This window comes from Aspergillus fumigatus, chromosome 1, assembly GCF_000002655.1.
Source record: "Aspergillus fumigatus Af293 chromosome 1, whole genome shotgun sequence".
Taxonomy (NCBI): Eukaryota; Fungi; Ascomycota; class Eurotiomycetes; order Eurotiales; family Aspergillaceae; genus Aspergillus; species Aspergillus fumigatus.
Window position 1 is genome coordinate 21,643 of NC_007194.1, and position 24,311 is coordinate 45,953.

At 47.7% G+C, this 24,311-nt stretch overlaps 6 protein-coding genes across 6 annotated transcripts; 5 read left to right on the forward strand and 1 right to left on the reverse strand.

Annotated features, from left to right (window-relative positions):
• Positions 1-3,799: 3,799 nt before the first annotated feature.
• AFUA_1G00150 (BRcat and Rcat domain-containing protein) lies at positions 3,800-5,375 on the forward strand (the record flags this gene model as incomplete). The annotated part of the gene is made up of 2 exons (XM_744674.1): positions 3,800-4,800; positions 4,889-5,375. The coding sequence occupies 2 exons, from the start codon at positions 3,800-3,802 to the stop codon at positions 5,373-5,375; spliced, it is 1,488 nt and encodes a 495-aa protein (XP_749767.1).
• Positions 5,376-7,955: 2,580 nt separating this feature from the next.
• Positions 7,956-8,339, forward strand: AFUA_1G00160 (uncharacterized protein; the record flags this gene model as incomplete). Its single annotated transcript, XM_744675.1, has 1 exon — positions 7,956-8,339. One exon carries the CDS (start codon positions 7,956-7,958, stop codon positions 8,337-8,339), a length of 384 nt encoding a protein of 127 aa, XP_749768.1.
• A 298-nt stretch (positions 8,340-8,637) lies between these two features.
• AFUA_1G00170 (PLAC8 family protein) lies at positions 8,638-9,140 on the forward strand (the record flags this gene model as incomplete). The annotated part of the gene is made up of 4 exons (XM_744676.1): positions 8,638-8,701; positions 8,759-8,847; positions 8,898-8,994; positions 9,022-9,140. 4 exons carry the CDS (start codon positions 8,638-8,640, stop codon positions 9,138-9,140), a joined length of 369 nt encoding a protein of 122 aa, XP_749769.1.
• Positions 9,141-9,917: 777 nt separating this feature from the next.
• Positions 9,918-10,683, forward strand: AFUA_1G00180 (uncharacterized protein; the record flags this gene model as incomplete). The annotated part of the gene is made up of 2 exons (XM_744677.1): positions 9,918-10,035; positions 10,070-10,683. 2 exons carry the CDS (start codon positions 9,918-9,920, stop codon positions 10,681-10,683), a joined length of 732 nt encoding a protein of 243 aa, XP_749770.1.
• Positions 10,684-14,636: 3,953 nt separating this feature from the next.
• Positions 14,637-15,833, reverse strand: AFUA_1G00200 (ankyrin repeat domain-containing protein; the record flags this gene model as incomplete). The annotated part of the gene is made up of 1 exon (XM_744679.1): positions 14,637-15,833. The coding sequence occupies one exon, from the start codon at positions 15,831-15,833 to the stop codon at positions 14,637-14,639; it is 1,197 nt and encodes a 398-aa protein (XP_749772.1).
• A 4,995-nt stretch (positions 15,834-20,828) lies between these two features.
• Positions 20,829-22,483, forward strand: AFUA_1G00210 (uncharacterized protein; the record flags this gene model as incomplete). The annotated part of the gene is made up of 2 exons (XM_744680.1): positions 20,829-21,439; positions 21,841-22,483. The coding sequence occupies 2 exons, from the start codon at positions 20,829-20,831 to the stop codon at positions 22,481-22,483; spliced, it is 1,254 nt and encodes a 417-aa protein (XP_749773.1).
• Positions 22,484-24,311: the final 1,828 nt, after the last annotated feature.

Sequence of the window (24,311 nt, forward strand, 5' to 3'; positions counted from 1 at the left end):
TGGATACCTGATCATGGCGAAACTGGCGGCGTATTCAAATCAAATTTCCTCTGAGTCCTTATTCAGATAGCAACCGTTCCAGTGGAGAAGCATGGCCAGCTTGATCAGACCATGAGGTCCCGCGATCGAGATGTCAATTCGATCCCAAACGTCACATGCCGCGTGTGGTTGATGGTGATCCTGCTGGCATTGATTCAGGCCGGGATAGTCCGCTGCAGTAATGCCGAGGCACTGCAGCAGGAGTGTATCGCTTTTGGGAATCAATATAGCGCTGGTGCTGCAAAAAATAGCCAGCCACGGCCCGTCGTTAGATCGCGTATTTGCCTTTGAGGACAGGTGATGGCACAAGTTCTTTGGGAAAACGCCTATTTGAGGCTGCCTTTCTTCTCATGTCATTTGACTATTGTACTTCAAACGTCTGTCATTCGTTAGATCTGTGTGTTGGTACCGTAGTATATGTAACCGTACCAAACGCTCTCTTCACGGTCAGTTCGTGGGTTTGGTGCCATACACGGCTTCCTACAAACCGTTCTTGCATACTTCAACTCCCTTATAGTCGCAAATATGTCCTCCAATCAAGTCTCCAAGGAGATGAGTTTTGAGTCTACAGCCACAAGTGGTTAGATTGCTATGTAAGAGTCAACTGTTAATAGGTTCAAAGCGATGTCCGAATCCAGCTCATTGATATACTTATCTCCACCTATCCAAGAGGCCACCTGATACCACCAGCTTCCTTTTCCGAATCGCATTGCCGTTGTGAACTCCCAGTATTCCGGATACCATCCCGCACATTCCCAATCCAGAAATCCAGATAAGTGCCCGTCGTCACCGACGAGAATGTTATGAGCCTTGAAATCTCCATGAGTGAACGTAATCCGATAATGATGCTGTAGAAGCTTCTTTGCAAGTGCTAGCGCGTCCTCATATTCGGTCACGGAGTTGAAGCCATGGGATGAAGCGGGAGAAATAAGGTGCTCAAAAAATTGCGTCTGATTCGTGAAAGGCCCCATTATATGACCAGGAACCCGTGAACTTCGCAGGGGCGTTCCAATAGGGGAGCAGATAGATTGGCTTGGAGGCACCCATAAACGCATGGAGTGTACACACATTTTGAGTTCCTCCAACCATGGTTCCTCAAAGTCACTCTGCAAGTCATCATCCGAATTCTCAAGAGGTACTCCGGGCAGTCGGGTCATCAAGATCGAGATTTTCCTGTTGAAGGGAGCCTTCGGATGTTCACCACAATTTAAAACCTTTGGCACGGGAATCCCAGCAGCCTCTGCCATTTGCATAGAAACTACTTCCTCGATACTGGTGCGATCTGTCCATTTCATAACGAGTCCAAAGGGCAATTGGACAATATTGGGATCGAAAGGGATCTGGAACCAGGAACAATACCACTGGGAGAAGTAGTATAGCGACCTGTGTATGATGCCCCATGCTATTCTGATGGTTCTGTCAGGAACATAGGGCATAGGCGGCGTTGTCTTTGAGATCGTGAGAGGCATTGGTCGTGGCCAATTATAATCCGGTCGTAAAATGTGGGGAACCATTGATAGATTCATTTTTCGAATCCGAGTTATCTCAGGTACGGATGTAGGTCAAGGAGTGTGCAATTCAGAAGTTTTATCGAGTTGTTGTGAACTGAGCGACACGACTACTATCACGTGATTTCATTCGTATTGATAGCCGGGGTACTGAATGAGAGAGCATTGATGCAATGATTAAAAGTAGTGTCATGTCTCTAAATATCCTCAGGTTGACCCGCCCTAAGCGATCTAATCATGTCCAAGATTGCCAACGCAAGGAACGTTGCAAGGTGCTTGGGTACGAGGACACGCAGCTGAAGTACTGTTACGAATGCTTCGCCTTCTACACTAAGAAAGAGTGGGAAGATCATTGCCGCATGCACATCGAGAACGGCATGTCGCGGCGGTGTGAAATAATCACTTACTGCTATACTCTCATCCAGCCAGGGTACTGTCCTTTTTGCCTTGAAAGTCTCTCCCCGTCCGACCGCATGAGATCCTGGAAGAGGAGCAATGATTTGAGAAGCCGTGTCATCAATGATATGAAGATGATGTGCGGGAAATACCTATGTTCTCACCCGATGTGCCGAGTAGAATTTAATTCCGAAACTCGGCTACGTTATCACTTGAGTGATACGCATGGTCTGCAGAAAGCGATCTGGGTTTCATCTGGTGATGAGTCAGACAGCAAGGGCAAGTTAAGCACTCGAACCGATGCTGTCTCACGAGGCAAGAAGAGATTCCGGGAGTGGAAAGGGGATAAGAAACGGCAAAGGCTTGATCCCAGCGGAGCTGGGATGTTCAGCGTTATCTAGTGGGCTCCTCCAGAAGTAAAAGTTACTACCATGTCCACCGGTCGCCGTTTTTCTGATATCAAGAGACAGCCCAATGCCTTTACGCTACTCGAAGGCAACCAGACAGGACTAACCCCTGTTCAAGTAGCTGAACATCGCCCCTATGTTCCTTCACCTTCAACCCACTTGACAATGCCTTTTCCTGAGGTTGGCGAGATGTCATTCTCGTCAGCGGACGAAAGGCTGGACCAACTATGTGAAGATGGGCTAAGATATAATGCAGATGGCAGTGAATGCTTAATCTACTCACCGTCCCTGCAGCCTGACTCTATTGCGGACACACTAAACGCTTCCGACATCCCTACGACAAGCGATGAATTCGGGTCTTTAACTACTAATACAAGCCCTGAAATTCTACCGATCGACCCGCAATTAATGCAAGATTTTAACTCGTCGACTTTTGGTGGGCATGAGCCAAGGACTTATGAGGACAGAGAGCGGGATGACTCTTCATATGCCACATGCAGCCCACATCCCAACACCTCTCCCATGTCTCAAGTTGAAGGATGCGAGACCATTTCGCAGAGAAGCCGTACCAAACGCAAACACGACCATATCACCTGTTAGTGCCGAAGTTGGAAGCTTCCCCACCCTTGACTGCAGCACCTGGGAAGAAAGCACTTAAGAAACCCAGGCATCCTACTGTGGATGACGATGGGGTTCATAGAGGCCATCGACTGACTAGGGCAGTGACGCAAAGACAAGCCACTGGCGCTCGAAGTGGCCACATTTCAAGACCCAAGCGGCTCTACCCCAGACTGGACTGATGTGGATATTCCATTGCTGCCTAGCCCTTGGAGACGATGCGATTCGCTCTCCCTGGAGGGTAATTTGTCAATAGATCCCATGAGACATCGAGATTGATTGAGGGCCGGTAAGGCTGAAACGGACAATGATTCAGTCATAAAGTGTAGTGGTCACTTGATGTTGAGATGCGACTTGCCTGCAAATCGCTGTGTGCTTCGTGTACAGTCACTATTTGGATAACATCGAGTCTGGAGTTTTCTTTCAAGCGCCAGTTATCACAGTACTTTGAGTTTTTCTGTTTATTGGTTGACCACCCAAAGCATCCGATTTCACGGAAGGGACACGATGGCGGTCTGCACTTATTTCCGTGATTGAACCGGTTCAAATTAGAAAACGGGCGACAAAGTGCCACGTGCTATGCCATCGAGTATCACTTACGAGGTTCTACCATGCTGGATGTAGGGAGCGGGGCAAAAGCCATAATTGCTGCTTTTCGGTGCCAGGTCGTACAAGATACGGAAAGGCATGTGTACCATACATGCACCAAGATTTCAACCTGCGGTGTAGTTGTGGCCCCCTTCTTTGACAACACATCCCTAGATTACCCCTAAACGCTTTCCCTCAGCTTACCAGACATAATCTGCCTCTTATCTTATTCAGTCAGCCACGATGGCCTTTGTACTAGCACCAGAAATAGACCAGCCTACAGCTGACCTGCTTATTCAACTACAGCTGCAAGATGCAGGCCTTTATTTTGAATCCTCCAAAGGGAAATCGCGTGATCCCACTGACGAAGAGCTGGCATTTCAATTACAAAACGAGGAGTTGGAAATTATTTCTCAGTTGCTCGCGGATAGACGAATGGCTACGAGTTTCGCAGCTGCAGTACAAGCTGACGGATGCATCGTGGCTGTGAACCAGATGGAAGAAGAGAACGCCTGTAAAGACCGAGATATCGCTCGTCAGTGGACGGAGAATGGATGCCTTGAATCTTCAGCTGATCTCGAATCAAATCCAGCGACTTTGGATGATGAAACTCTGGCTAAACTCCAAATCTTATACGTGTCCGGCATGGAGGGATATCACAACATAGGGGTGATGGGCGGAGGCGATTCCGAAACCGAGCAAGCCGAGTCGTCTGCTTGGGCGGCTCGACGAACCGGTCAATCACTATCGCCAATGCGTCGATGCGTAGCCTGTCGAGAACAAACTGAATTTGTCAACGTGGCCCGTGTTCCTTGTCAGCATGAGTATTGTCGTCCCTGTTTGGAGGACCTTTTCAAAGCTTCACTGACGGATGAATCCCTGTTCCCTCCGCGATGCTGCCGACAACCCATAAATATGAACATAGCTCGCATATTTCTCAAGTCCGATCTCATAGAGCAGTACGAGAAAAAGAAGATTGAGTTTGAAACTCCAAACAGAACGTACTGCTACTATTCTGAATGTGGTGCGTTCATCAACACATCCCACATCAATGGTGAAGTAGCCACATGCCCCTGTTGCAGGCACACGACTTGTACGAACTGCAAAGGGCGGGCACACATGGGAGACTGTCCGAACGACACCGCCATGCAACAGCTGTTAGCAACCGCACAAGAAAACGGATGGCAACGCTGCTATTCGTGCTGGAGAATGGTGGAACTGGATCATGGTTGCAATCATATGACGTTCGTAATCTCTCCAAGCTCTCCCTTACCTCTAAGCTGTCCTTTCTTTACCTTTCATGGCCCTGATTCTAACGAGAAAACGTAATAGCTGTCGCTGTGGTGCCCAATTTTGTTACAACTGCGGAGCGCAGTGGAAGAATTGCAGGTGTGAACAATGGGATGAACGCCGTCTTCTTGCGCGTGCCTATCAATTGATTGATAGAGAAGAAGAGCAGCCGCTCGCTGCTAACCCCCCACCAGATATCGATGAGCCTCCGCTGGAGGATCACCTTGTTCCGGAGACTGATGAGTCCCACTTAGAAAGTCAGGAAACGCAACCAGAGCAGTCAGATGAAGAGTCGCACGCTGCTCTGGGAGCTTCAGCATCACCTTATTTTCAGACACCACGAGACATTTTGGTTGCGAGAACGATACAGGAGCTCAGAGAGAATCATGAGTGCGTGCATGATAGATGGAAGTATATTTCTGGGCCCCATCGATGCGAGGAGTGTTCCTATTTTCTGCGGGAATATATATTCGAATGTCGTCAATGCAGGATTCAAGCTTGCAACCGTTGCAGAAGGAATAGGCTTTAGTCAGAGTGGATGCAGATATTTTAGTAACTCATTCTCTTGACTGCTGTGCCAAGGCTTTTTGTATGACCAGCACAGTAGCTATCGAATCGGTTCAATTCTATATAAGACATAAAAATACCTTACAATCCCGCTACCAAGGTTTAAGTGCTGTGCTGAGGTAGACTCGGTTCCTCTAAGCTCTGGTGGATCTCATCCCTTGTTTTGCATCACTCATAAGCGTATTGACGGCAGGCCAAAAGCTAATTCGGGCGGGAAATGTCGAGGAAGGTAAGGGCATTGGTGTTGCGCTTAGGTTCGTCAGAGACATTACCCTACGGACCAAACAACGTGACAAAGGGGACGCTATAGAGGAAGAACTTTCTCCATATCATTACTCAAAATCCCTCGATGGTCAAGCAATCCGTGGGCCAGGAAAGCTTCCTTCATGGGTCAAACTACAACTGTATTGACCATGGCTCAGAACGGCCTAAATAAGTATCAGGTATAGGCCCCCCTTTCCATCTTTGGCTTCCAGTCTTCCGTTGATACAGTAAACAATATTGAACTCTTCAAGCTCTATAGTCCGTACGCCATCAGACCACATTGCACCGCCTTCCTTACTCCGTCTTAGACAGAAAATCCACTGTGGTTGCTCGATTTTGTAAAATTCCTGTTCCACGTGTACGAGGCCCGGAGACAATGACGGCTCCTGCCACTCATTAAAAGATGACTTTCATTATACTTGTCCGCGTACGAAATCAAACCTTTAATAGATCGCGAAGCATCGACACTAAATAATCCAAATCGAGAGACTCATCCTTTTCCACGTCGCAAGTCATTCCTTCACCGGCATTTGCATTTTCATCGCTGAAAGTACATATGTTGCTGACAACACCGCTAACGTCTGGGACAGGGTGCAGAACAGTAATAAGAGACATTTTTCTGAGGCACGTTTATTGCCTTCTGTGGACTCTACTGTGTCAAAGGCTGCAGTGCCATTAAATCGGGGGAGCTGGTCTGGGATGGTGGTGCGAAGCGGTGTATTGGGACCCAACAATGAATTTGGCTACAAACATAGCCACGCCATTTTGTTCAGCCATCTGCAAACAACTCTATCAGTGATTGGTCCCATTGCATTCGGGAATTGATCATTGCCTGCGAGCAATCGCTTTCCTCAACAACTTCAGACCCCACCCAATGTGGCAGTATGTTTGTGCTGCAACGTTTGGGTTCTTGATACCTTGTAGACGGGATCTTGTTCCCTGTCTTAGAGACAAGCTATAGCCCCTAGACGCTTGGGATGTTTGTTCTCATCGTGAGTGCTTCTCTTGTTAGACATTAAGAGAGATCACAAATCGTAAAATACGCTAGCATAAAAGCCTACACTTCGTCTTGACTCAGCGTCCTATTGTATTCGTACGAGGCAAAACCCATGGGTACAGGAACCGACGAGCCCCCTTGTGAAGCTGTTGGCAACTCTACAAGGGGATGGTTATGTGCGGATTAGTAATTGTAATTACACAGTGCATGGGTTTAAATACCGTATTACATTTCCTTGAGATCATCCGCACATACACCATGTCAGTAACTAGCGGGAAACAAATGTATTGCAACGTATTCATAGATCTGTACTTTACAGCCGAAAGACTGGTAAATTAACCTCTGTACGGAGTACTGATAAGCATAATATTAAACCAATCCGACTCTTATAAAAGTGGCTGATGTTGTAAGTTTCTCCCAGGAGCGAAGCACGGGCCGCTCATTCCCAGGTGGTAAAATACATGTCAAAGGGCTCGGTATCAATGAAAATTGAATAATAGTCACATTTCATGTATCAAGTAACATCACGTGTTCATAGTAGCCCTGATATCAACCGCAACCTGTGCTCGTAGGAACGAATCCCAGATTTGGAATAAGTTACTCCCCTGCCTCCCTGGTACTATTGAGTTGAGCTTCGCGACGACGACTATTATAATGTACTCCGATTTCAGCGTGTGGCTCGTCGTGGCGGCAGCCGATATGCAAGTAAGTTGTTCGGTTGCAGTCTGCCTATATGAAGCTGACCAGGAAGAAGTTTTCGGATACAATGTGACTCAAGCATGCCAACGGACATGCCTGATTTGGTCGAGATATGCACTTTTTTGCGAAGCCATCCATTCCATCACTCCTATGACCAGGGGTGCCATAATGTTGCAGGGCTACGAAAGACGGCTGTGTACCTTTGTAACAAGGTAAGGAGGTCGGAAGCCGTGGCTCTAATAGTGGCTGACCGGAAAAGTCTAAACAGACAATAAACATTCATACGGACGAAATTATCAGGCACTTGGCAATTCCAATGGATCTAGGCTTCTGCGATAGTGGCAGCATGACGGTTGAAAGCTCGAACATCTCTGTTCAGGTGACCAATCCAGTTCGTTACAGATTGTTGTAATTAACAACGACGAATTCAAAGAATAAGATGATTCGTGGACGGTGCAGTAATTTTCACATGAGAGCCTAGTATAAACCCGTAGGGCCCTGACCTGGAAGGAGCTCATTTTAAAAAGTCTTATTTGGCCCCTGTAATCAAAGCCCTCCCGTTCACCCATACCCTATACAGAAATGGACCAATACTCGCCTACTTCTCTCTACTCGATCGCGGAGGAGGTCACCCCTCAAGACCATGGGATTCTATGCGGTGGTGGCACTTCTTCCAATCTCGAGCGCCTTCCATCCCGCCTCCAGCGATCGAAGACAACATCAAGAAGCATGAAGAAACAGATCGAAGACCTCGCGTACGAAGTGAGCTACCTAAAAGCAGAGCTCTTATGGCACTCTGAATCCAAACAGGCGCTGCTCCAGCTGCAGGAGCAAATGTACCAGCTGTTTCATAAAATGGAGGACGCTCTTATTCAAGTGACTACTCGCCTCCAAGAAGCAGAACAGCGTTATCTGGGTCTGTGGGGTATTACCCCAAATGCGAATACTGAAGAAGGTGTGATCTGAATGAAATTACGGAAAATGGGATTTGGGAAAGTTGGCTGGACTGGTGATTGACACGACATTACTGTATGAAACATGGGCATGCTTTTGTACTACGGATGCTAGCTAGTGGCCATCAAATAATTTCTCTTCAGTGCAAAATCAGAAATTGATAATCTCTAGGCTGAGTGGCGACCAATAGGCTCCGTATTTTACAGATTCATTGTTTCGAAATGCCAGATATAAATGGACTTGCCCCGAAGTTTCTCCCCGGAGAACCCTCCATCACTTGCAATTCAGTGGCATCCTACGACACTCAACAATGGCGCAGGAAAACGTTTCATGGCAACGCGGAGTCTGTGACTGCTCTTCTTCCTGCGATGTGTGTAGGTAAAACCCTGCTCTGGTTGAACACAGCAAACGCCAACTCATATACCCCATAGGTCTTTGCGCAACATTTACTCCTTGCTGTCTGTTCAACAGAATAGGTACCCAATTCAAGGGCCATGACGCTCAAAGCTGCGGTTGGGATGTAAGTATTCGGGCAGGATGTGTTGTACAACCTGCTGAACAGTGATGCAGTGCTGCATGTATTTCTCAGTTGGTTGTGTCCTCGGTCTTCCATGCATCCCTTTGGGATTTCGACGATACGCAATCCGGAATGAATATAAAATCAAGGGTAACGGCCTAACGGACTGCCTGGCAGCATGGTGTTGCTCTTGCTGCGTTCTACATCAGCTGGACTGGGAGACAAAACACCGTCCATCTGCCCAGCAGGAAGGGTATCAACGACCGTCGGGCATGGCCTACAATACACGGAAATAAGCGGGAAGCCAATCATGTCTCTGGAGCGTGTATTTAAGATGACTTGTTAAATTTATCCTCTCGCAGAAATACAATACTGGGTTATATGCTATATGCCCCGCTGATAACTTACAGACTGACGATTTGTAAAATACCGTGGGGTGATAATTCGCTCACCTGGCTGTTGTAAATTTAATGCTTAGGAAACGCCGGCTAATTCTTTGGGAAAGTTAATCTACTCCAGGTTTCCTGGACTGGTTAGTGGTATTTCACTCTCTTGGCATGTTTTAGACCGAGGAAAGCCTGGTCAGTTCAAGATTGAACGACGAGCTTGAGTGTGCCCGAGTTTTGAGAGATTTAAATACTGTAGCTCTAACATATAGGTCGCCACTGTCGACGCCTTCTACTGCGTCTTTGACTTGGTTGAAGAGCACCAGGGGCTGCTCACTTCTACTATCGTGCCCAGACCGATTCTACATTATAGCCATGAAGGCATTCATTATTATAATGATGGCTGCTGGCCTAGCCATCGCGGGAGACTTCTCGAAGACTTGTAATGATACCACCCTTGAGGATTCACGCTACCTTGTCGCGGAATGCCAACGAAAGAACTCTTCCTCCCAACGCGCAAAACTAGATCTAAACTCTTGTTATGGCAATAATGGGTTTACTCTTAAAGCAGAGATAAGGTTTGAGCATTAATATTGTTGAAAAAATGCAGTTGCTAAAAGTTGATAGTGGAGGAGCATTCTCACACCCTCTCTTTAGGCGCTGTTCTGTGGTGGGCTCGCAACTCTCATGTCTGCGGACTATCCTCCCGTCTGTCTGTTTCCGGCTCAGTCCAGCGTCAACTTCAGCCTCTTTCATCCATTCCCCATCATGCTCCTCGCCATCGTCGAGAGCCACAAGGGGAAGTGTGGACACTGAACTAAGTCCATTATTGAGTACAGCTTCCTGGCAACCAAAACCACAGACTTCTTCACCAGTCGCTACAACCGCTACGAATCCTATAAGCAGTTTCACACATTCACTAATACGGACATCTTCCGCTTCAACTACAAGAATTGTACCACAACATACAGCAACTACATCCAGCAGGAGCTTCACCCAGATGGTTCTCGTGGAGCCTGCCGACAGCCACAGCCTAAAGTTTCATCCCGGTAACATCGTAAAGTTTTCCCCTCGGACCCTTGACGTTTCCGTCGGCGACACTGTCTGGTTTTACTCTCTGAATGGGTCGTTTATACTCTACAACACTACCCTCGAAGCGCCGTGTACACGCCTAGTTAGATACGGAGATGATGCCTATAAACGCGTCATTTTCCAAGTAAACTCCACAGAGCCATTATTCCTCATCGGTTCTCAGGATCATGACATATACAGCTGTTGCCCTTCGAATTACTTTGCTTTAAACCCTGGGGCCCAAAAGGATCAGTTTTTCCACTCAATTGGACGCATATGCCAGGTCGTCAGCGTCACCCACCCTTCGAACGTGTATCCCACAATGACAGGAACTATCGTGGTCGAGCCTAATGGGGACGTCATTACTACCTTGGGGGTTTGAATTAGATATAGAAGTGTGTATCGCAGTAATGGCCGACGAGGGATGCTCGGACTTTCCTTGTCCTGTTGCGCTTTTCTGTTATATCATCATTATACTGCTAAGGCTTTTATGTCTGTCGGACTGCTCTATTCACCTCCGACCCTCCTTCCATAAAATTGTGCCCAAGTAACTAGTCCTGTATTCATGAAAGTCCCACTCAGTGCTGTTTGCGGCACATAGTGGATTTAGGGCGCATTTGGTTCGTATTCTGCGAAATGTACTGGGTAGGTATACGCTGTTCGTAAATTGTGGCAGTGGCGGAGTGGATGCCTGAAGCGGCCTTGATACCTGAGGCAGAAGCCTAAAGGTAGTGCCAGCGGCCAGCATCCCCAACCCCACAAAAATATATTATCTTTGACCTCGTGGAGCTCTTGACTTTACATTCAATAGGTATTGCAGGCTATTGTCTAGTTCAACAATCTTGTAATGAGGTAGCGAATAGCGTTCAGCGATGTTGATCGGTCCGACAGCTGGGACGACTCATTGTCCTGGATGGAAGGAGTAGAAGGCTCCTTCCCTGTATGTCTCTGAGCGCAGCAACCACCAGCGGGAAACAGTTCGAAGACACGATTCTCTCCATCACCGCCCACTGGTAAAGGAAGACGCGATCTGATCTGTATGGGTTGCCGGGCGCCATTGTTCATAGTTTGCCGGTGCATGTATACACTAGCTCGTCTAAATACGCTATCAAGTGGTGCTGCGATTTCAGATTAAACCGGGAGAACACGTTGTTAGGCGAACTGACATGGTATAACAACATCTTGTTCCAAATACATAACGGACTATTAGATAAACGCTGGTGCTAGATCATGCTTCCGACCAGAGACACGAAACCTCCCGAGACCAAACAACCATCAGCCAGAAAAGGCTTTGAAAGGTTTCTTCCAACACTGGCCTCGGGCGAGTGGAAGTCTGGTGGTCCAAGGCTGGTATTCCAGGAGGGACTGAGAGACGTTGGGGCTACGGTCCATCCAGTAGAAGCGACGAAGAGTAATGTCGGCAGCTCCAAGCAGCAGCATGGCAAAACAGCGTCAAACTCAGCTGCGGGATAGCAGGACGCTCAAGGAAAAGCTGAGTGGAAAAGCGATGGAGGACCACAAGGCGGTTCAGCAGGTATCCTTGGTCAAGCTAGAGCTCTTTCATCGAGTCCCAAAAGTATTAATGTGATATGGTTCATGTGCTCCTCTAAATGATTTCGTAGGTCTTTCAAAGTACGAGAGGAGTCGCCACAGAAACAGCACGGTCCTTTGTCTCTATTGTTGATGTGCTTGAGCTCGCTGTCGGTGTCTCGCGGTGGCATACGTGTCTCCCGAAATAGGTGTTGAGAAACTTTTTCTTTTCGATAAGTACTGAATTTGCAGCCAGGGCGTTTGCATCTCCACTCTTTCTCCGACTGATGGTGGACTTCGGAGACATGACGGAACCACTGCGTTCGGTTCAGGCAGCCGTTACAACCCAGAAAAGTGCAATCAAATAATTGCATATCTTCACGAATGTGATCCCTCCATTGCAGTGTTGTCTTGAATACTCGAGTCTTCAAACAGTATGGGCATTCGAAAGTAGCGGGCAAATTTGCCAGCGACGACGAGAAAGGGGGTGCGTCAATAATGGCTCTATTTTGGGAGGCTCCGACGATCAGAGAGGGAAGGATTTTCACAAAGCAATGATTCCCAGCTTTGCAAGGATTATGCTCAACCGCTCGTGCATGCTGCTTCATATTTTTGATGACACTGCCAAATTGACGCAGCTGGGCACGAGCTAAGCGGTCAATAAGCGTATGTGCAAGTAGAGGAAATTCCTGTTTGATTTGCGAAAAAAAGGATTCGATGGTTTTCTCCAGTGTGCGATGTTGCGGAGCTGAGGCAGCCCAACCTACTGAGTCGTGCATGTGTTCTCCCTCTATTGTGATGTTGTTGGCAGCGTCCACGCAATGATTGCTGAAGCACGATAAGTACTCGCCCCGAGAACAAACTAACCGGCCACAAACACAAGTTGGTGGCAACGGGTTGGATAAATGTTCATTTTCAACATGCCTCTTGAGTAAGTAGCGGTGTTGATATAGCTCGGGGCACTTGATGCATATATATTTTGTGGAATCTGTTTCTGGTGTCGACTTAGGTGGAATTAAGAGCTTATAAATTGATAGCAAGCCCTGGAAAATGGCTTCTGAGGATGAGCCATTAGGTTTGTCTTCGTTCCCTTGCGCGAAGTCTGTGTTGTATGCTGACGACGGGAGATATAGATGGCTCTTGTTCGGTACGTCGCATGTGTTGCTCGGCTGGTCGTCGGTAGGATTTAAAAGAAGATCGAGCGTAGGCCATCTCGACTGATTGTCAGCTGGGGACTCCCGGAAAGTCCCTGTTTGACTATGTTCGTGACCGGCATGAGCAAAGGCAACGTGTCTAAGTACGGCCCCTCAGTGGATGAACGTAGAAGACGTGAACTCGCCATACCGGACTGAAGCAGTAGACTCGCTTGGCATCTGAGGGAGTGGACGTAAATTGGTGTCGGTGTTAGGTTTCTCATGCTGCTGAGTATAATGCGGGGTGCGTGGAGTAGAGGCAGAAGATGAATTAATCATGGACTGTAGTGATGTATTTCAGAATAGTTAGTTTGATTTACGGCTAACCTGGGGTAAGTACCTTTGCTTCACACGGCATGCTTGAGCTGTTGCTCTCTGACCCGTTGACGCGCTGTGGGAAGGCTTGGGTTTGTTCCTGCATTTGAAAAAGAGAGCGTAGTGAAGTAAGGCCGTATAAAAGCAATTCAGAATGCCCAATCCGAAGATGCGTGGTAATGGAATTTGTCACGGACTTTGGGACGAGGATGGGTATATTTATACCTGACTAGCCTAAAACTCCATTGTTGCTCAGCCGTATCCCTTTACTTTTCCCCGTTCTTTTCTCTTACTAGGACAAGGATTCAGCTCCCTCGACCTCGACCTTGGTAACTCTGTTAAGCCCCCTATACTCTTGGTTGCAGCCAGTCAATGCTGCACCCTTGGCGATATTTAGGACCTACCTCCTCAGATCCTGAAGATCACTATAAATCTTGTTTCGCAGACTGCTTCATCAGAGGCAACTTGGTCACCGCTATGGATATTTGTCTTCAGGTCATGGGTATTCGGGTCATGGATATTCGGGCCATGGATGCTTTGGAACGATACTGTAGGTACCAAGATCAGTGCATCAAATTCCAGCGCTAGGTATGCTAACATATTGAAGTTTTCAGTAAAACTTGGAACTACTTTCATTTATCACAAACATTGTTTTCTACACTCGTCAACCTGCGCGCTCTTCCTATCGAGGCATTTGGCTCAATTCGCCCTTTTCTCATTCTGAATGGTCTGGGAGTTGTCTGTCTAGCAATCGGTGTCTTCAGCCTGATTCAGCCTTGCCGTCGAGAACCACGTCTAGTTCACCCGGTGGATCTATGGCTCATGGCCGCAGGATATCTTTTATTCATCGCATCATTAACATGCGAAGAGAGAGTCAAAGCTTTTGTCCTCGGAGTCTGGGTGATGTGGCATGTGTTATCGTTGCTAAGGAGGACCTAAGCCGATTCTTGAGATTCCTTGCCATTGCCGACTGGGTCAATTGGTGTTTGAAAAGCCTTAAGCCAGCGGAAGTGCGCAGCTCGGCTGTACACGCAGCTTAGCTGCGGGTTAAATTGTGATGGTACTTTACACTACAAGAGTTTTGCCCTCCTTAAACTAGTCTGGCAGACACCAAACAACTTGGGATATCGATTTTGCGTATGCTGTGCACTCCATAGATGACAGAGAAAAGAAACTGAGAAAGTTGATCCTACAAAGGCCTCAAATAGCTGACATCCAGAAATGGACTTCAGAGCACCCCTTGCAATCATCGACTGTCCTAGAATAACTCTACCCTTCAAGCAAGCAAAAGTTATGATCATGACCATTCACTTTGTTGATAACGCCGGGATGCGCGAGCAAGCCGCTTCGCTACATCCGTGTGGTCTCGTATGACAGCCAGCATCAGCGGAGTTGACTTATCGATGTCCTCGGCATTCAACATCACATCTTGTCTACTAAGAAGAAGGTTGACCATTTCCAAATTTCCTTTGTCCGCTGCCCAGTGAAGTGGGGTTCTTAGCAGATGGTCGGTAACATTTGGATCGAGTTGATCGTTCGCTACCAGCAAGCGTGCGATCCATAAACAACCCCTTTTTACTGCATGATGAAGGGATGTGGACATCTCCCGGCCGACGCCGACTATTCTCTCGGTGGCAGCAGCGTTGACGTCTAAATCAGGTATGGCGAGTAGCCGACGGGCAATTTCATCTCGGCGGTATCGAGTCGCCAGCCATATTGGTGTCATTCCCTGGGTATCGGCCACATTGATGTCAATGTCCCGCTGGCAGAGTAAAAGGCTCACCACTTTCAGGTAGCCTTTCCTCACTGCTAGAGACAGCGGAGTCTGCTGCTCACTATCCTTAGTATTCACGTCATATCCGTGCGCAAGCAGCCGTTTAAGAATCCCGAGGTTCCCTGCACCAGCAGCGATATGGAGAGACCAACTGTTGCTTTGTTCAATTTCAGCGGACGGCAATGGGGGCGTAGAGCTCAATTTCTTCAGCAGAACATCCACCATAGCTGTGTTCCCCTGCTCGGCAGCCCAGTTCAAGGGCGTCCACCCATGGCGGTTCGCGGTGTTCATGTTCGCGCCCTTATCCAAGAGCATGGATGTCGCAAAGAGGAAATTTGTAGATGCCGCGTAATTTAACGGAGAGTATCCATGTGGGTCTTGACAAGCAATGTCAATTGTGTTCTGCTCCAAAAGCGCCTTGACAACCGTCTCATTTCGGGAACGGATTGCATAGAAAATGGGTGTGCGGCCACGGTCATCTCTCACGTTCACATCTGCCTGGTACCTGAGGAGAGACCGGATCGCATGGAGGTTCTCTTTCTCAGCCGCCCAAATCATTGCTGAGCTTTTCTGTCGTTTAACATTGAACCGGTAGAGACATGGGTAAACTTTGTTGTGTAGTTGCTTGTTCACCCTAGCCAGGGACAAGATATGCCTAGCTTCTTCGAGATTCTCCACAATACACCAGAATAACTCGGGGGGCAGATTCAAAAGACACATAGTTTGAACTCGAGACAGGGGGCTATACCTCGAAGCTTCGTGACGGCTCCAGATAGAAGGCTCCCTCTTACGCCTCTTTCAACGTCTTTGTCAGGTCCGGGCAGAGGCGGTATATATTCCCATTTCCTTTGCTTCCTTTTCGCCTCCACTTCTTGCTTGAAGGGTGTTTCTAAGCTGGGATGGGCAAGCTAAACTGCCCGAAGCTAACTTGTGACTGAGCCAGAAAGGGAAAGAGCCCGGCTATGACAGGGGACAATCGTAGGGGGCGAGTATCTTCAGTCCAGGGCTTCGTGCTCTCAACAAAAAAGCCCTATCTTCCTGATCACGCAGACACTGCCTGCTGAATGGATACTTCCAAGACCAAGGGTTTGAGAACCCTGACGCTGGCGAATAGGGGCTGAAGCCGGCACCATCACCAGAAGCGTGCATTGGCTACGCGATACGGACGGGGGGCCATCGCTAGGTAAACAATAGAACTATAATTCTCTGGATCTACGCTAGCAATACATTGCTCCAGGGGAAAGTAAAAATATCATGTCCAAAAACTAAGGCTACTAATTATCCACTTGTTTACAAGTGGGGCCAGTTCGGTAACCTCCCCAAGGCGGCTGAACTTTCTTTGATCATCAAAAAGCACGGATCACCCATGACGATACTATGTGTGTCTTAGTCCCACCGAGAGCTGGTCTATTCTCCACTTAGCGAAAAGAACATGGGTTAGAAAAGGATCGTATTTACCATTGTACAACCGACCCGAGTTGGCCATGAGCCTAGACCATCGCAACGCAGCATTTATGATTGCTGGGTATTTGTCATGTAAGAGGGAAGGGATTAGATACACCTCTGGCCAAGGCATCAGGGGGAATCTAGAGAGGACTCCCATCAAAACAAGCCAGATCCCCGGCTTTTTGAGTGCCAGTTCTCCCAGATAAACTTTTTGACCGCATTTGATGGCGCTATGCACCCGGGATTTATCTGGCAAACCCTCCTCGTCGACAAAATCGCGAATTGACTTCTGAGCCCGCCAGTAGCGCTTGACAAGGTACCGTATACTCACAGCACGAAGAAACCATTTCCGTGGATCTAAATCTCTTCCTACGGTAAGGAATGCCGTCCTGGGGTCCTCAACAGAGCCATAATCAGCGGAAAGAATTAGCTTAGTTGGATCGCCAAGTTCTGTAATGAACTTCTGGACCTCTTCCAAACCTTCCTGAGCACGGATAAGGACGCTTTCGGCGGTTTCGGTGCGATCGTTGCCTGACCCCGTATGTCTCTCTTGTGGAGTAAAAGAGATGTCCACTTGGGCAAACTCCGCTGTTTCCCATTCTATTTTGCTGAGTGCTCGGTGTCGTGACAGGAAATGGGAGGCGCCGCAAGCTAGCGCAATAAAAGGCAAACTGTGCATATCGATATGCAAACCAACGCACTCTTCTGAAAACCCCATCCACATCAGTAGGCCAGCCCCCCTTCGCTCTTCTATCCAAAGACCTCCGTGTGTAATAAGTACCTGGTCGGCGCGGATGCGGATGACATCTGCACAGATATCACTCTCCCGTAGCTGTTGCTCAGATTCAATCCTGTGGGACTTGGGATAAACTTTGAACAGCCCGTCCTCTGGGCCAACACCTTTTCGAATGGGCCGCCACACGGAGATGCCGTCACGACAGGGGTGGGATCGCCGCAATGCTGCTGTCGCTCCTAGAGCTGAACCTATTTCGGACACAATAATCGGCCCCTGACGCTGCAAAGTGGAGGTGTCTTCGAACAGGGACAAAAGAATCACAGGCAACTTCGCTTGTTAGTCCGAACTGCAGGATCAAGTTTTAGTTCCAGAAGAGTCGCTTACGTTTATGCCGTAGTTGATAAAGCTTTTCCACAGTTCTTTCACATTCTTTGGACGGTCAGCGGAGTCAAAGTACGTGGTTGATGTTGTTCTAGGCTGAACATGAAATCCGACTGAGTCTTCGATGTCCTGAAGCAGGGACTCTTCTGTGCCCTGGGCACTGGTGTAAAGACAATAGCCGTATTCTTCCATATTTACCATATCCGTTACTGAATCTTCTTCAAGCAGCTCTGAAAACAGCGGGGCGTCCATCGCCGCAGTGGGGAAACTTGGGCTTCGGATTAGGTAATAAGGGCTAGATTAAAGATGCTTGGAAGTACACAGAGCCTGAGGTATAACCTCAGAGGGATTGGGTCTTTTATGTCCCAACTCAGGCATTTTCCCTAAACATACCATTGACTCCCTTGGATCTCTTTATCCTTTTGTAGACTTTGCAACAATACATATAAATTTCGCCGTATGTGCTCCAATCCAAACTCGGCCGCTGATGCATCTTCGGCCTTTAGGGGACGCCCGATAAACGTATTGTTTTTCCTCGCCCTCTTGTCCCATTCTCGTCCAGCTAACGGGTATTCATCTCTCTTGCATATTAGACAGGTGGACAGTACGTCTTCAACGAGTCGACGGTGGTGGAGGCGGTGCTCCAGGCTTTTTGACTCCTGTCGTGTCATATATTCCTCGCGCCATCTCGATTCTGGCCAGAGCATCAAGATCAGTAAGGTAGTAACGCGAAGTTGAAAATTACTTGCCTTTCAGGTAGGTTGAGAGAGGTCATGAACAGTTCCAGGTCTTTTCTTGCGTCGTAAGGCTTTATATGGATTGGGAACGCAACTATACCCATTGCTTGGTCATAGCTAAGTGGTCTTCCTTCATCGCGATGGCTTAAAAAGGAACTGCGCTACATATATCAATGGACCTAGAGCCGAGATAAACGCGTCTAAACAAAGAGCAGGTGCCGCCCAATAGTTGGATTAAGGATTGCTTCTAATCACAGCAGAAGTTGGCTGACCTAGTACGAAAGTTGACCAGTAGGTGAGCCGCCCAGTAACCCCATGCTTCTAAGTTATATGACTTAGTTTGTGCTATTCTAGTTTGAGTGGGGTAGACTTACCAGCGGACCCCAGCGCATTGAAGTTTGTACATCAAAGTCATACCCCAGCATATGACGATCAATCACTGTTTTTCCGAGGGCTTATGGGCCAGGCATGGATGCGAGAATCTTTGTGTTCTGTCTATCACACCAGAGCATGGAATACTGGTGCAAGGGAGCTTGTGCTCAGCTATTTCCTCGCAGCCGCACCCATACATGTAGATGTATTTGAAGCACATCTGAAAACAGAATTGAGAAAAATAGATATCAACCAAATATAGGCATACTCACTGTTGGATGGTAAGTTACGTAGATATGACGGGAATGGGCCAAACGCGCAGACAATGACTTAGGAATGAAAACGTGTTCTCCACGTAGTCCTAAGGACACCACAAGAAACTGAACAAATTTATCTATGATGGAGAGAGGAGGTCTGACACTAAAAACAATAAAAATAGAGAGAGATCATCTGCATCTGTCGCATTCCTCAATACCGCTAATAATTTTGAAATCAGAACGCATTTCTACAGCCCCCGGGGAGCAAAGCACAGTTTCCTGCCCAACAGAGTTAAGAACATATGTTCTGTGCTCCTTGTGGTCAAGATCAGGCCTGCAACCACAGACACGGATAGCTTCTTCATCTTCGTTTGAATTTGTCTGCCCACGCAGCACCATGACATCCAGAAAGTCGCCTGAAGAAAAGTAAGCTTAGGGCAATGGTTCGAAAATGAGAAACATACGAACAGATGCTTTCACCGTAGGAACTGAGTTCCCTGGGAGATTGCCAGGGATGTCTGTATCCCCTTCTTCCTGCGGCCTGGATCTTAGGATAACTCTCTTCCCCAGGCTTCTTTTCAGCGGCAAATGATCGTGTCTCGGGCTTCGGCACACGTAGCATACTTGGGGCTGGAGGAAACTTCATCCAGTTGATTATTGTCGGCTGCTCGGTTATAGGTTTTGTCGTTGGCATGTTTTCAAACTGGATCCCACCTTGACATGAGAAATCAAGGTCTTGTCCACACAGGTTTGTGCTAAGCTGATGAAACTTGCTCTTCAACCATTGAAGAGACATGGCTGCGATTTGGTCATTGCAACTTCGCGGACCTAAGACGATGCTGGATATCTTTATAGGATGTCACTCCCAGTGCGCAAACTTTGCTTTTGTTGTAGGGTTTACTGTCTGGCTTAGTTCATGATAATGTTATGGTACATCCACAGTATGAGATTAACTAAATTCTCAAGAGCGCATGGCTAGACACAGATGACAGGGCTTATGCAATCGTTCCCGTAACCAGTAGACGAACCAGATGGTTTACCTCGCACGACGATTCGTTATATTTGCAGTGCAAACGAGCTATTAAGCTTCTTGCTTGATAGCATATCAATGACGGTTCTCCAGTGCGTCCGTTGGGCAGTCGAGGGTACTGCAGCGGGCTGATTGCTCTCATGGGACCAGATTCGGCTTTGTGACTTGTTTTGAGCCTGCATATGATCACCTCGAATGACAATCAAAACTATTCCTGGCCACAGAAGTATGAGATAAAGTACGAAGAGGGAAGGCATCAATGTAAGGGTCATGGATTCAGCTTGCCTCATTACCGAATCACTTTGAGACTATGGAGCATTAACCAATCCGCACATAGGGTTTGAAGAAGGCAACAAACGCCAAATAGCGCCAAGGGTTTTTTAATAGGCCCATGCCAGAGCGAGACTCTGGCCGTCGGCGAACCCAAGAAAAGAAATGAGAACCAGCCTAGGACTTATTATTTAGAAAATAACTCACAATGTGCTCTCATAGCACCATCTATTTCTGGGGGGTATACGACTAAATCAATAGGTGGCCAAGTAACGGCTTGGTCTAACCATTATAGGCGAATCCCATTGGGTTGTTCCAAATCGAGAGGCGCACGGAGCTTGTTAGCACAGCCCAATGGGTTGTTCCTGATTGAGGAAAGATCGACGCAATTCAATCCAATTGGACTTCTGCAAGATCTGAATGCTAGCAAAATGCAATTGACACTCAGCCTGGCAGCGGTCCAAGGGTAGAATTTGCCATACACTCATGGCTTCAAGACGTTTTCTCTTCGAGGGCGATGATGCTCAATATATCAGATTTCTCGAGGATATCGTTCAACGATCGGGCCTGGTTCCACCCTTAGCGCCATCTACTCAAAAAGACGGAAATGACCCACAGCCTTGCGAACATTTGCGGGGGATAGACACCCACACCCCACCTGCTTCCGAAGATGAAAGAACAGCATCCCAGGAGCTCCAAATTATACAAATCGATCCATCCAAGAATCGTTCGGGGAGCCGGACCCGGCCAAATACTGAGAGATGGAAGAAAGAGCTCGATGAATTTATTGGACGGGTGTGCGATATCAACAACTTGGAATTGAGGAGGAAAGAGCTGGGACTCGGGGATAACCAAGCTGTCATAACTAGTCTAATAAAAGGGTTTGCGTTCGCTGATGATCGCCTTAACACAAGCGATTTTTCGCTTTCAGATTCCAGCCTTCTCCGCACTCTTTCTAACTATGCTCAATTCACGAAGAAGTCCACGGACGTGCTCTCATGCCTGGCACATTTCCGAGATCTTGTTTTTGTGTCATTTTGCGACGTTGTTCTTGGGTGTGGCGAAGGAAAGGACAAAGTCCACGACGCGATGCGACTGTACATTTCAGACTCGAGCGGGCAGAATCTTGATAAAATCATATCTGGTTCCCGATGGGTCAATAGATGCATCGCGAATCTATCTAAAACATACTGGGGCTTACGGAGTTCGGAGATTTTTGTTGTCAGTGAGTCATTCGCCCAGCAGACGTTCCGTGTATGATGCTAATCAAATAGACGGGCAAACACTGAACTTCTACGGTCGCTACGCTGCCTGTGGCTATGAAAGTGAGCCATATATTATGGCCCGTCTCTGGAAACAGGATGGAAGTCGTTCAGGATCATATCCGCACGGGCGGATCCCGATTATTATCCCCTGCATTATTAAGCTATTAGTCGGTAATGCTCTTGAGTATGGATTACACTCAACATCATTTGAACCCTTTTGCTAACATCTGCAGCTTGGCGGTCATATCTGATATTCTCGGGTACGACCGCAATTGTACGCTAGAATGGTTGCGACAGTATTACGCGGGCAGGTTCTCAAATCACCATATCACCTCCTTTAGCTTTCCTTCCTTGAACGAGCGTAATCCCAAAAGAAAGAGGGATCATATGTCCAAATCGCAAGCAAACAAACGGAACGGCACACAGCGCTCGCCAAGGCAAGAGGAGCCGGACGGCGGCAGCAATAGGGTTCCAGACAATCTAGTTATCAGTTATACTAGACCTTCCAACCACGACGCTAGGCCAGCAGATGGAACTGCACTGGTCGAGCTGACTGGAGGTCAGCAAGGAGAGTCAAACTCGCCTGATGCACTCTTCACTACTTACAGCCAAGACGGAGACACTCAGAGGACTGGCGTTGATCCAGTCCATGACGCATTACCCAGCGCACCATGTCCAGGAGCAGAGCAGTTTGTGGATCTAGCGCAGCATCAGACGACTGAACCCCATTACCCCAGCGTTTTTCTCGGCGATGGTAATCTACCCCAGGTTGCCCACCCACTCCAGACAGCTTACACGTACGATTTCTACAATTTCCTTTCAACGAGCCCTGACTGGAACTCAGTGGGCTATGATTTTAGCAGTAACTTCAGATGAAATGATTTGCCCAAGGTGCACGTAACAGGGGAATGAAAAGATAGAAAGATTTCGCTGTAATGCCATGCTTGTGTCTCATCCGACGAACTGACGCCTTGTGCGACTAATCCCAATTAAAGCCTGTCCATCTATATTGTACCATGATCATGTCCATCTCCTCATCTGGTTTCGGAAATCGTTGTGCTAGCCAACCATTACAGATTATTCTGACGAGAAAATTAGCTGCTGTGTCCAAGGCTGTTTTAACATTGAAAACATACATGTCTCGTCCGCGAGCTTCCACGATTTGTGTGTCGTTTGTCTCCGGCCCAGATAGCCCTTTATCATATTCCCAGAGCCACTTGACCGTCTCTGCTCCCCCAAGGTGATAGCACGTAATTGCCAGAAGCTCTTTCTCCTTGGAGACTGATTTCCAGTTCGGAATGCGCAACATTGGGGCACTAATCAGAGAAGGGTACGGCCAGTGTCGAGGTCTGCTGGGTTCAAATTTGCCGTCTCTCGCCGATCGAAGAATTGCTGCCACGTACTAGAGTGAGTTAGCAGATATTTTGGTCCCGTGGATATCTGGATTCCCATACCTTATTGGACTTTGCTCTCTCGCTTGAGTTAATGTCCGTTGCTCTCTGAAGAATCACCCATCCATCGCTTTCAATCGCTTCTAAGACATCTTTTTGGGAGACTTCAAGCGAGAGATCTAGAGAGGCCCTTCCGGAACTATTCACCACTTGGACTTCGAGCGACATGATGCGAAAATCATAATAGGTCCTCGTAGCACCAAGAGAATCGGAGAGCCGACCACTCAGACTTGGGTAGCTGTATCGTGGAACCAGCCCTTGTTCGCAGATTTTATAGAGAGGGGAAAAGGGAAAATAATTAAAAGAATAAGAAGTGTCGATCCAAATCACGTTTGTTTTCAATCGGGCTGATGATACCTGATATCCTTTCCCGCCTTGCCCCGCTAAGGTTGTGATTCATGCACGTGACCTTGGTTCCGCTCAAGTGGGCGGGAAAAGGACGCTAGAACGAATTTGAACAATATCGGGCAACTACCAGAAGCTTTCCGAAGCTCGACCGTGAGCAATGCAGCTCGGTTGTCACGTGCATTGTTCGTGTGGGAGATTCCATTCTGTGGAAAGACGTCCTCAGGGCAATCCCGGTTCCAATATACTCTTGCGGCAGTAACTTGTCCGTAAAGAGTGGTATAGTGCGTATGTGTGATCAAGTGACTTCGTATGATGCCGACAACCACGGGAGAGAATCAAAAGCTGTCCGAATTGACTGATAATGATGTGGTGTCGATTTACAACTAACCTCCAGGGGTTTGTAGGGACCTTTAACTGCGGCACAATATTTATTCGCGAGCGTCTGATTTGGTTTAGGAGTATGGGCCAAATAGTATTCATTCTAAACCGATTATACTGAGAGTTCGCCTCGTGCCTTGCTAAGTACTTCTCGAAACCTTTGGTAGAGACCTTGATCTTCCTTCTCCCACGGCTTATCCATCGGGAAGATTTCCTTTCGTAGCCTGTTAACCCATGGAATGAGAGCCTCGCAGTATGATGTAGAGTTGTCTGTTGTTATTTGAGGAAAATCGATTCCTTGACCACAATTCCCAGTTTCGTCCCGGCTAACTCTTCCATGTCTACATAGTTCCATTTCTCGAATCTTGGCACGATTCTACTATCATTTGGTCCATTGTAATGGATGCATATCCAGAAAATGACCCAAAAGAACGACTCCAGATCGTGCATGAAGGAGTGTTCTCACCCAATAGCAGACCTAATGCCATAAACGCTCTTGTCCCTGTCTTACCTCTCGCTCCGGACGG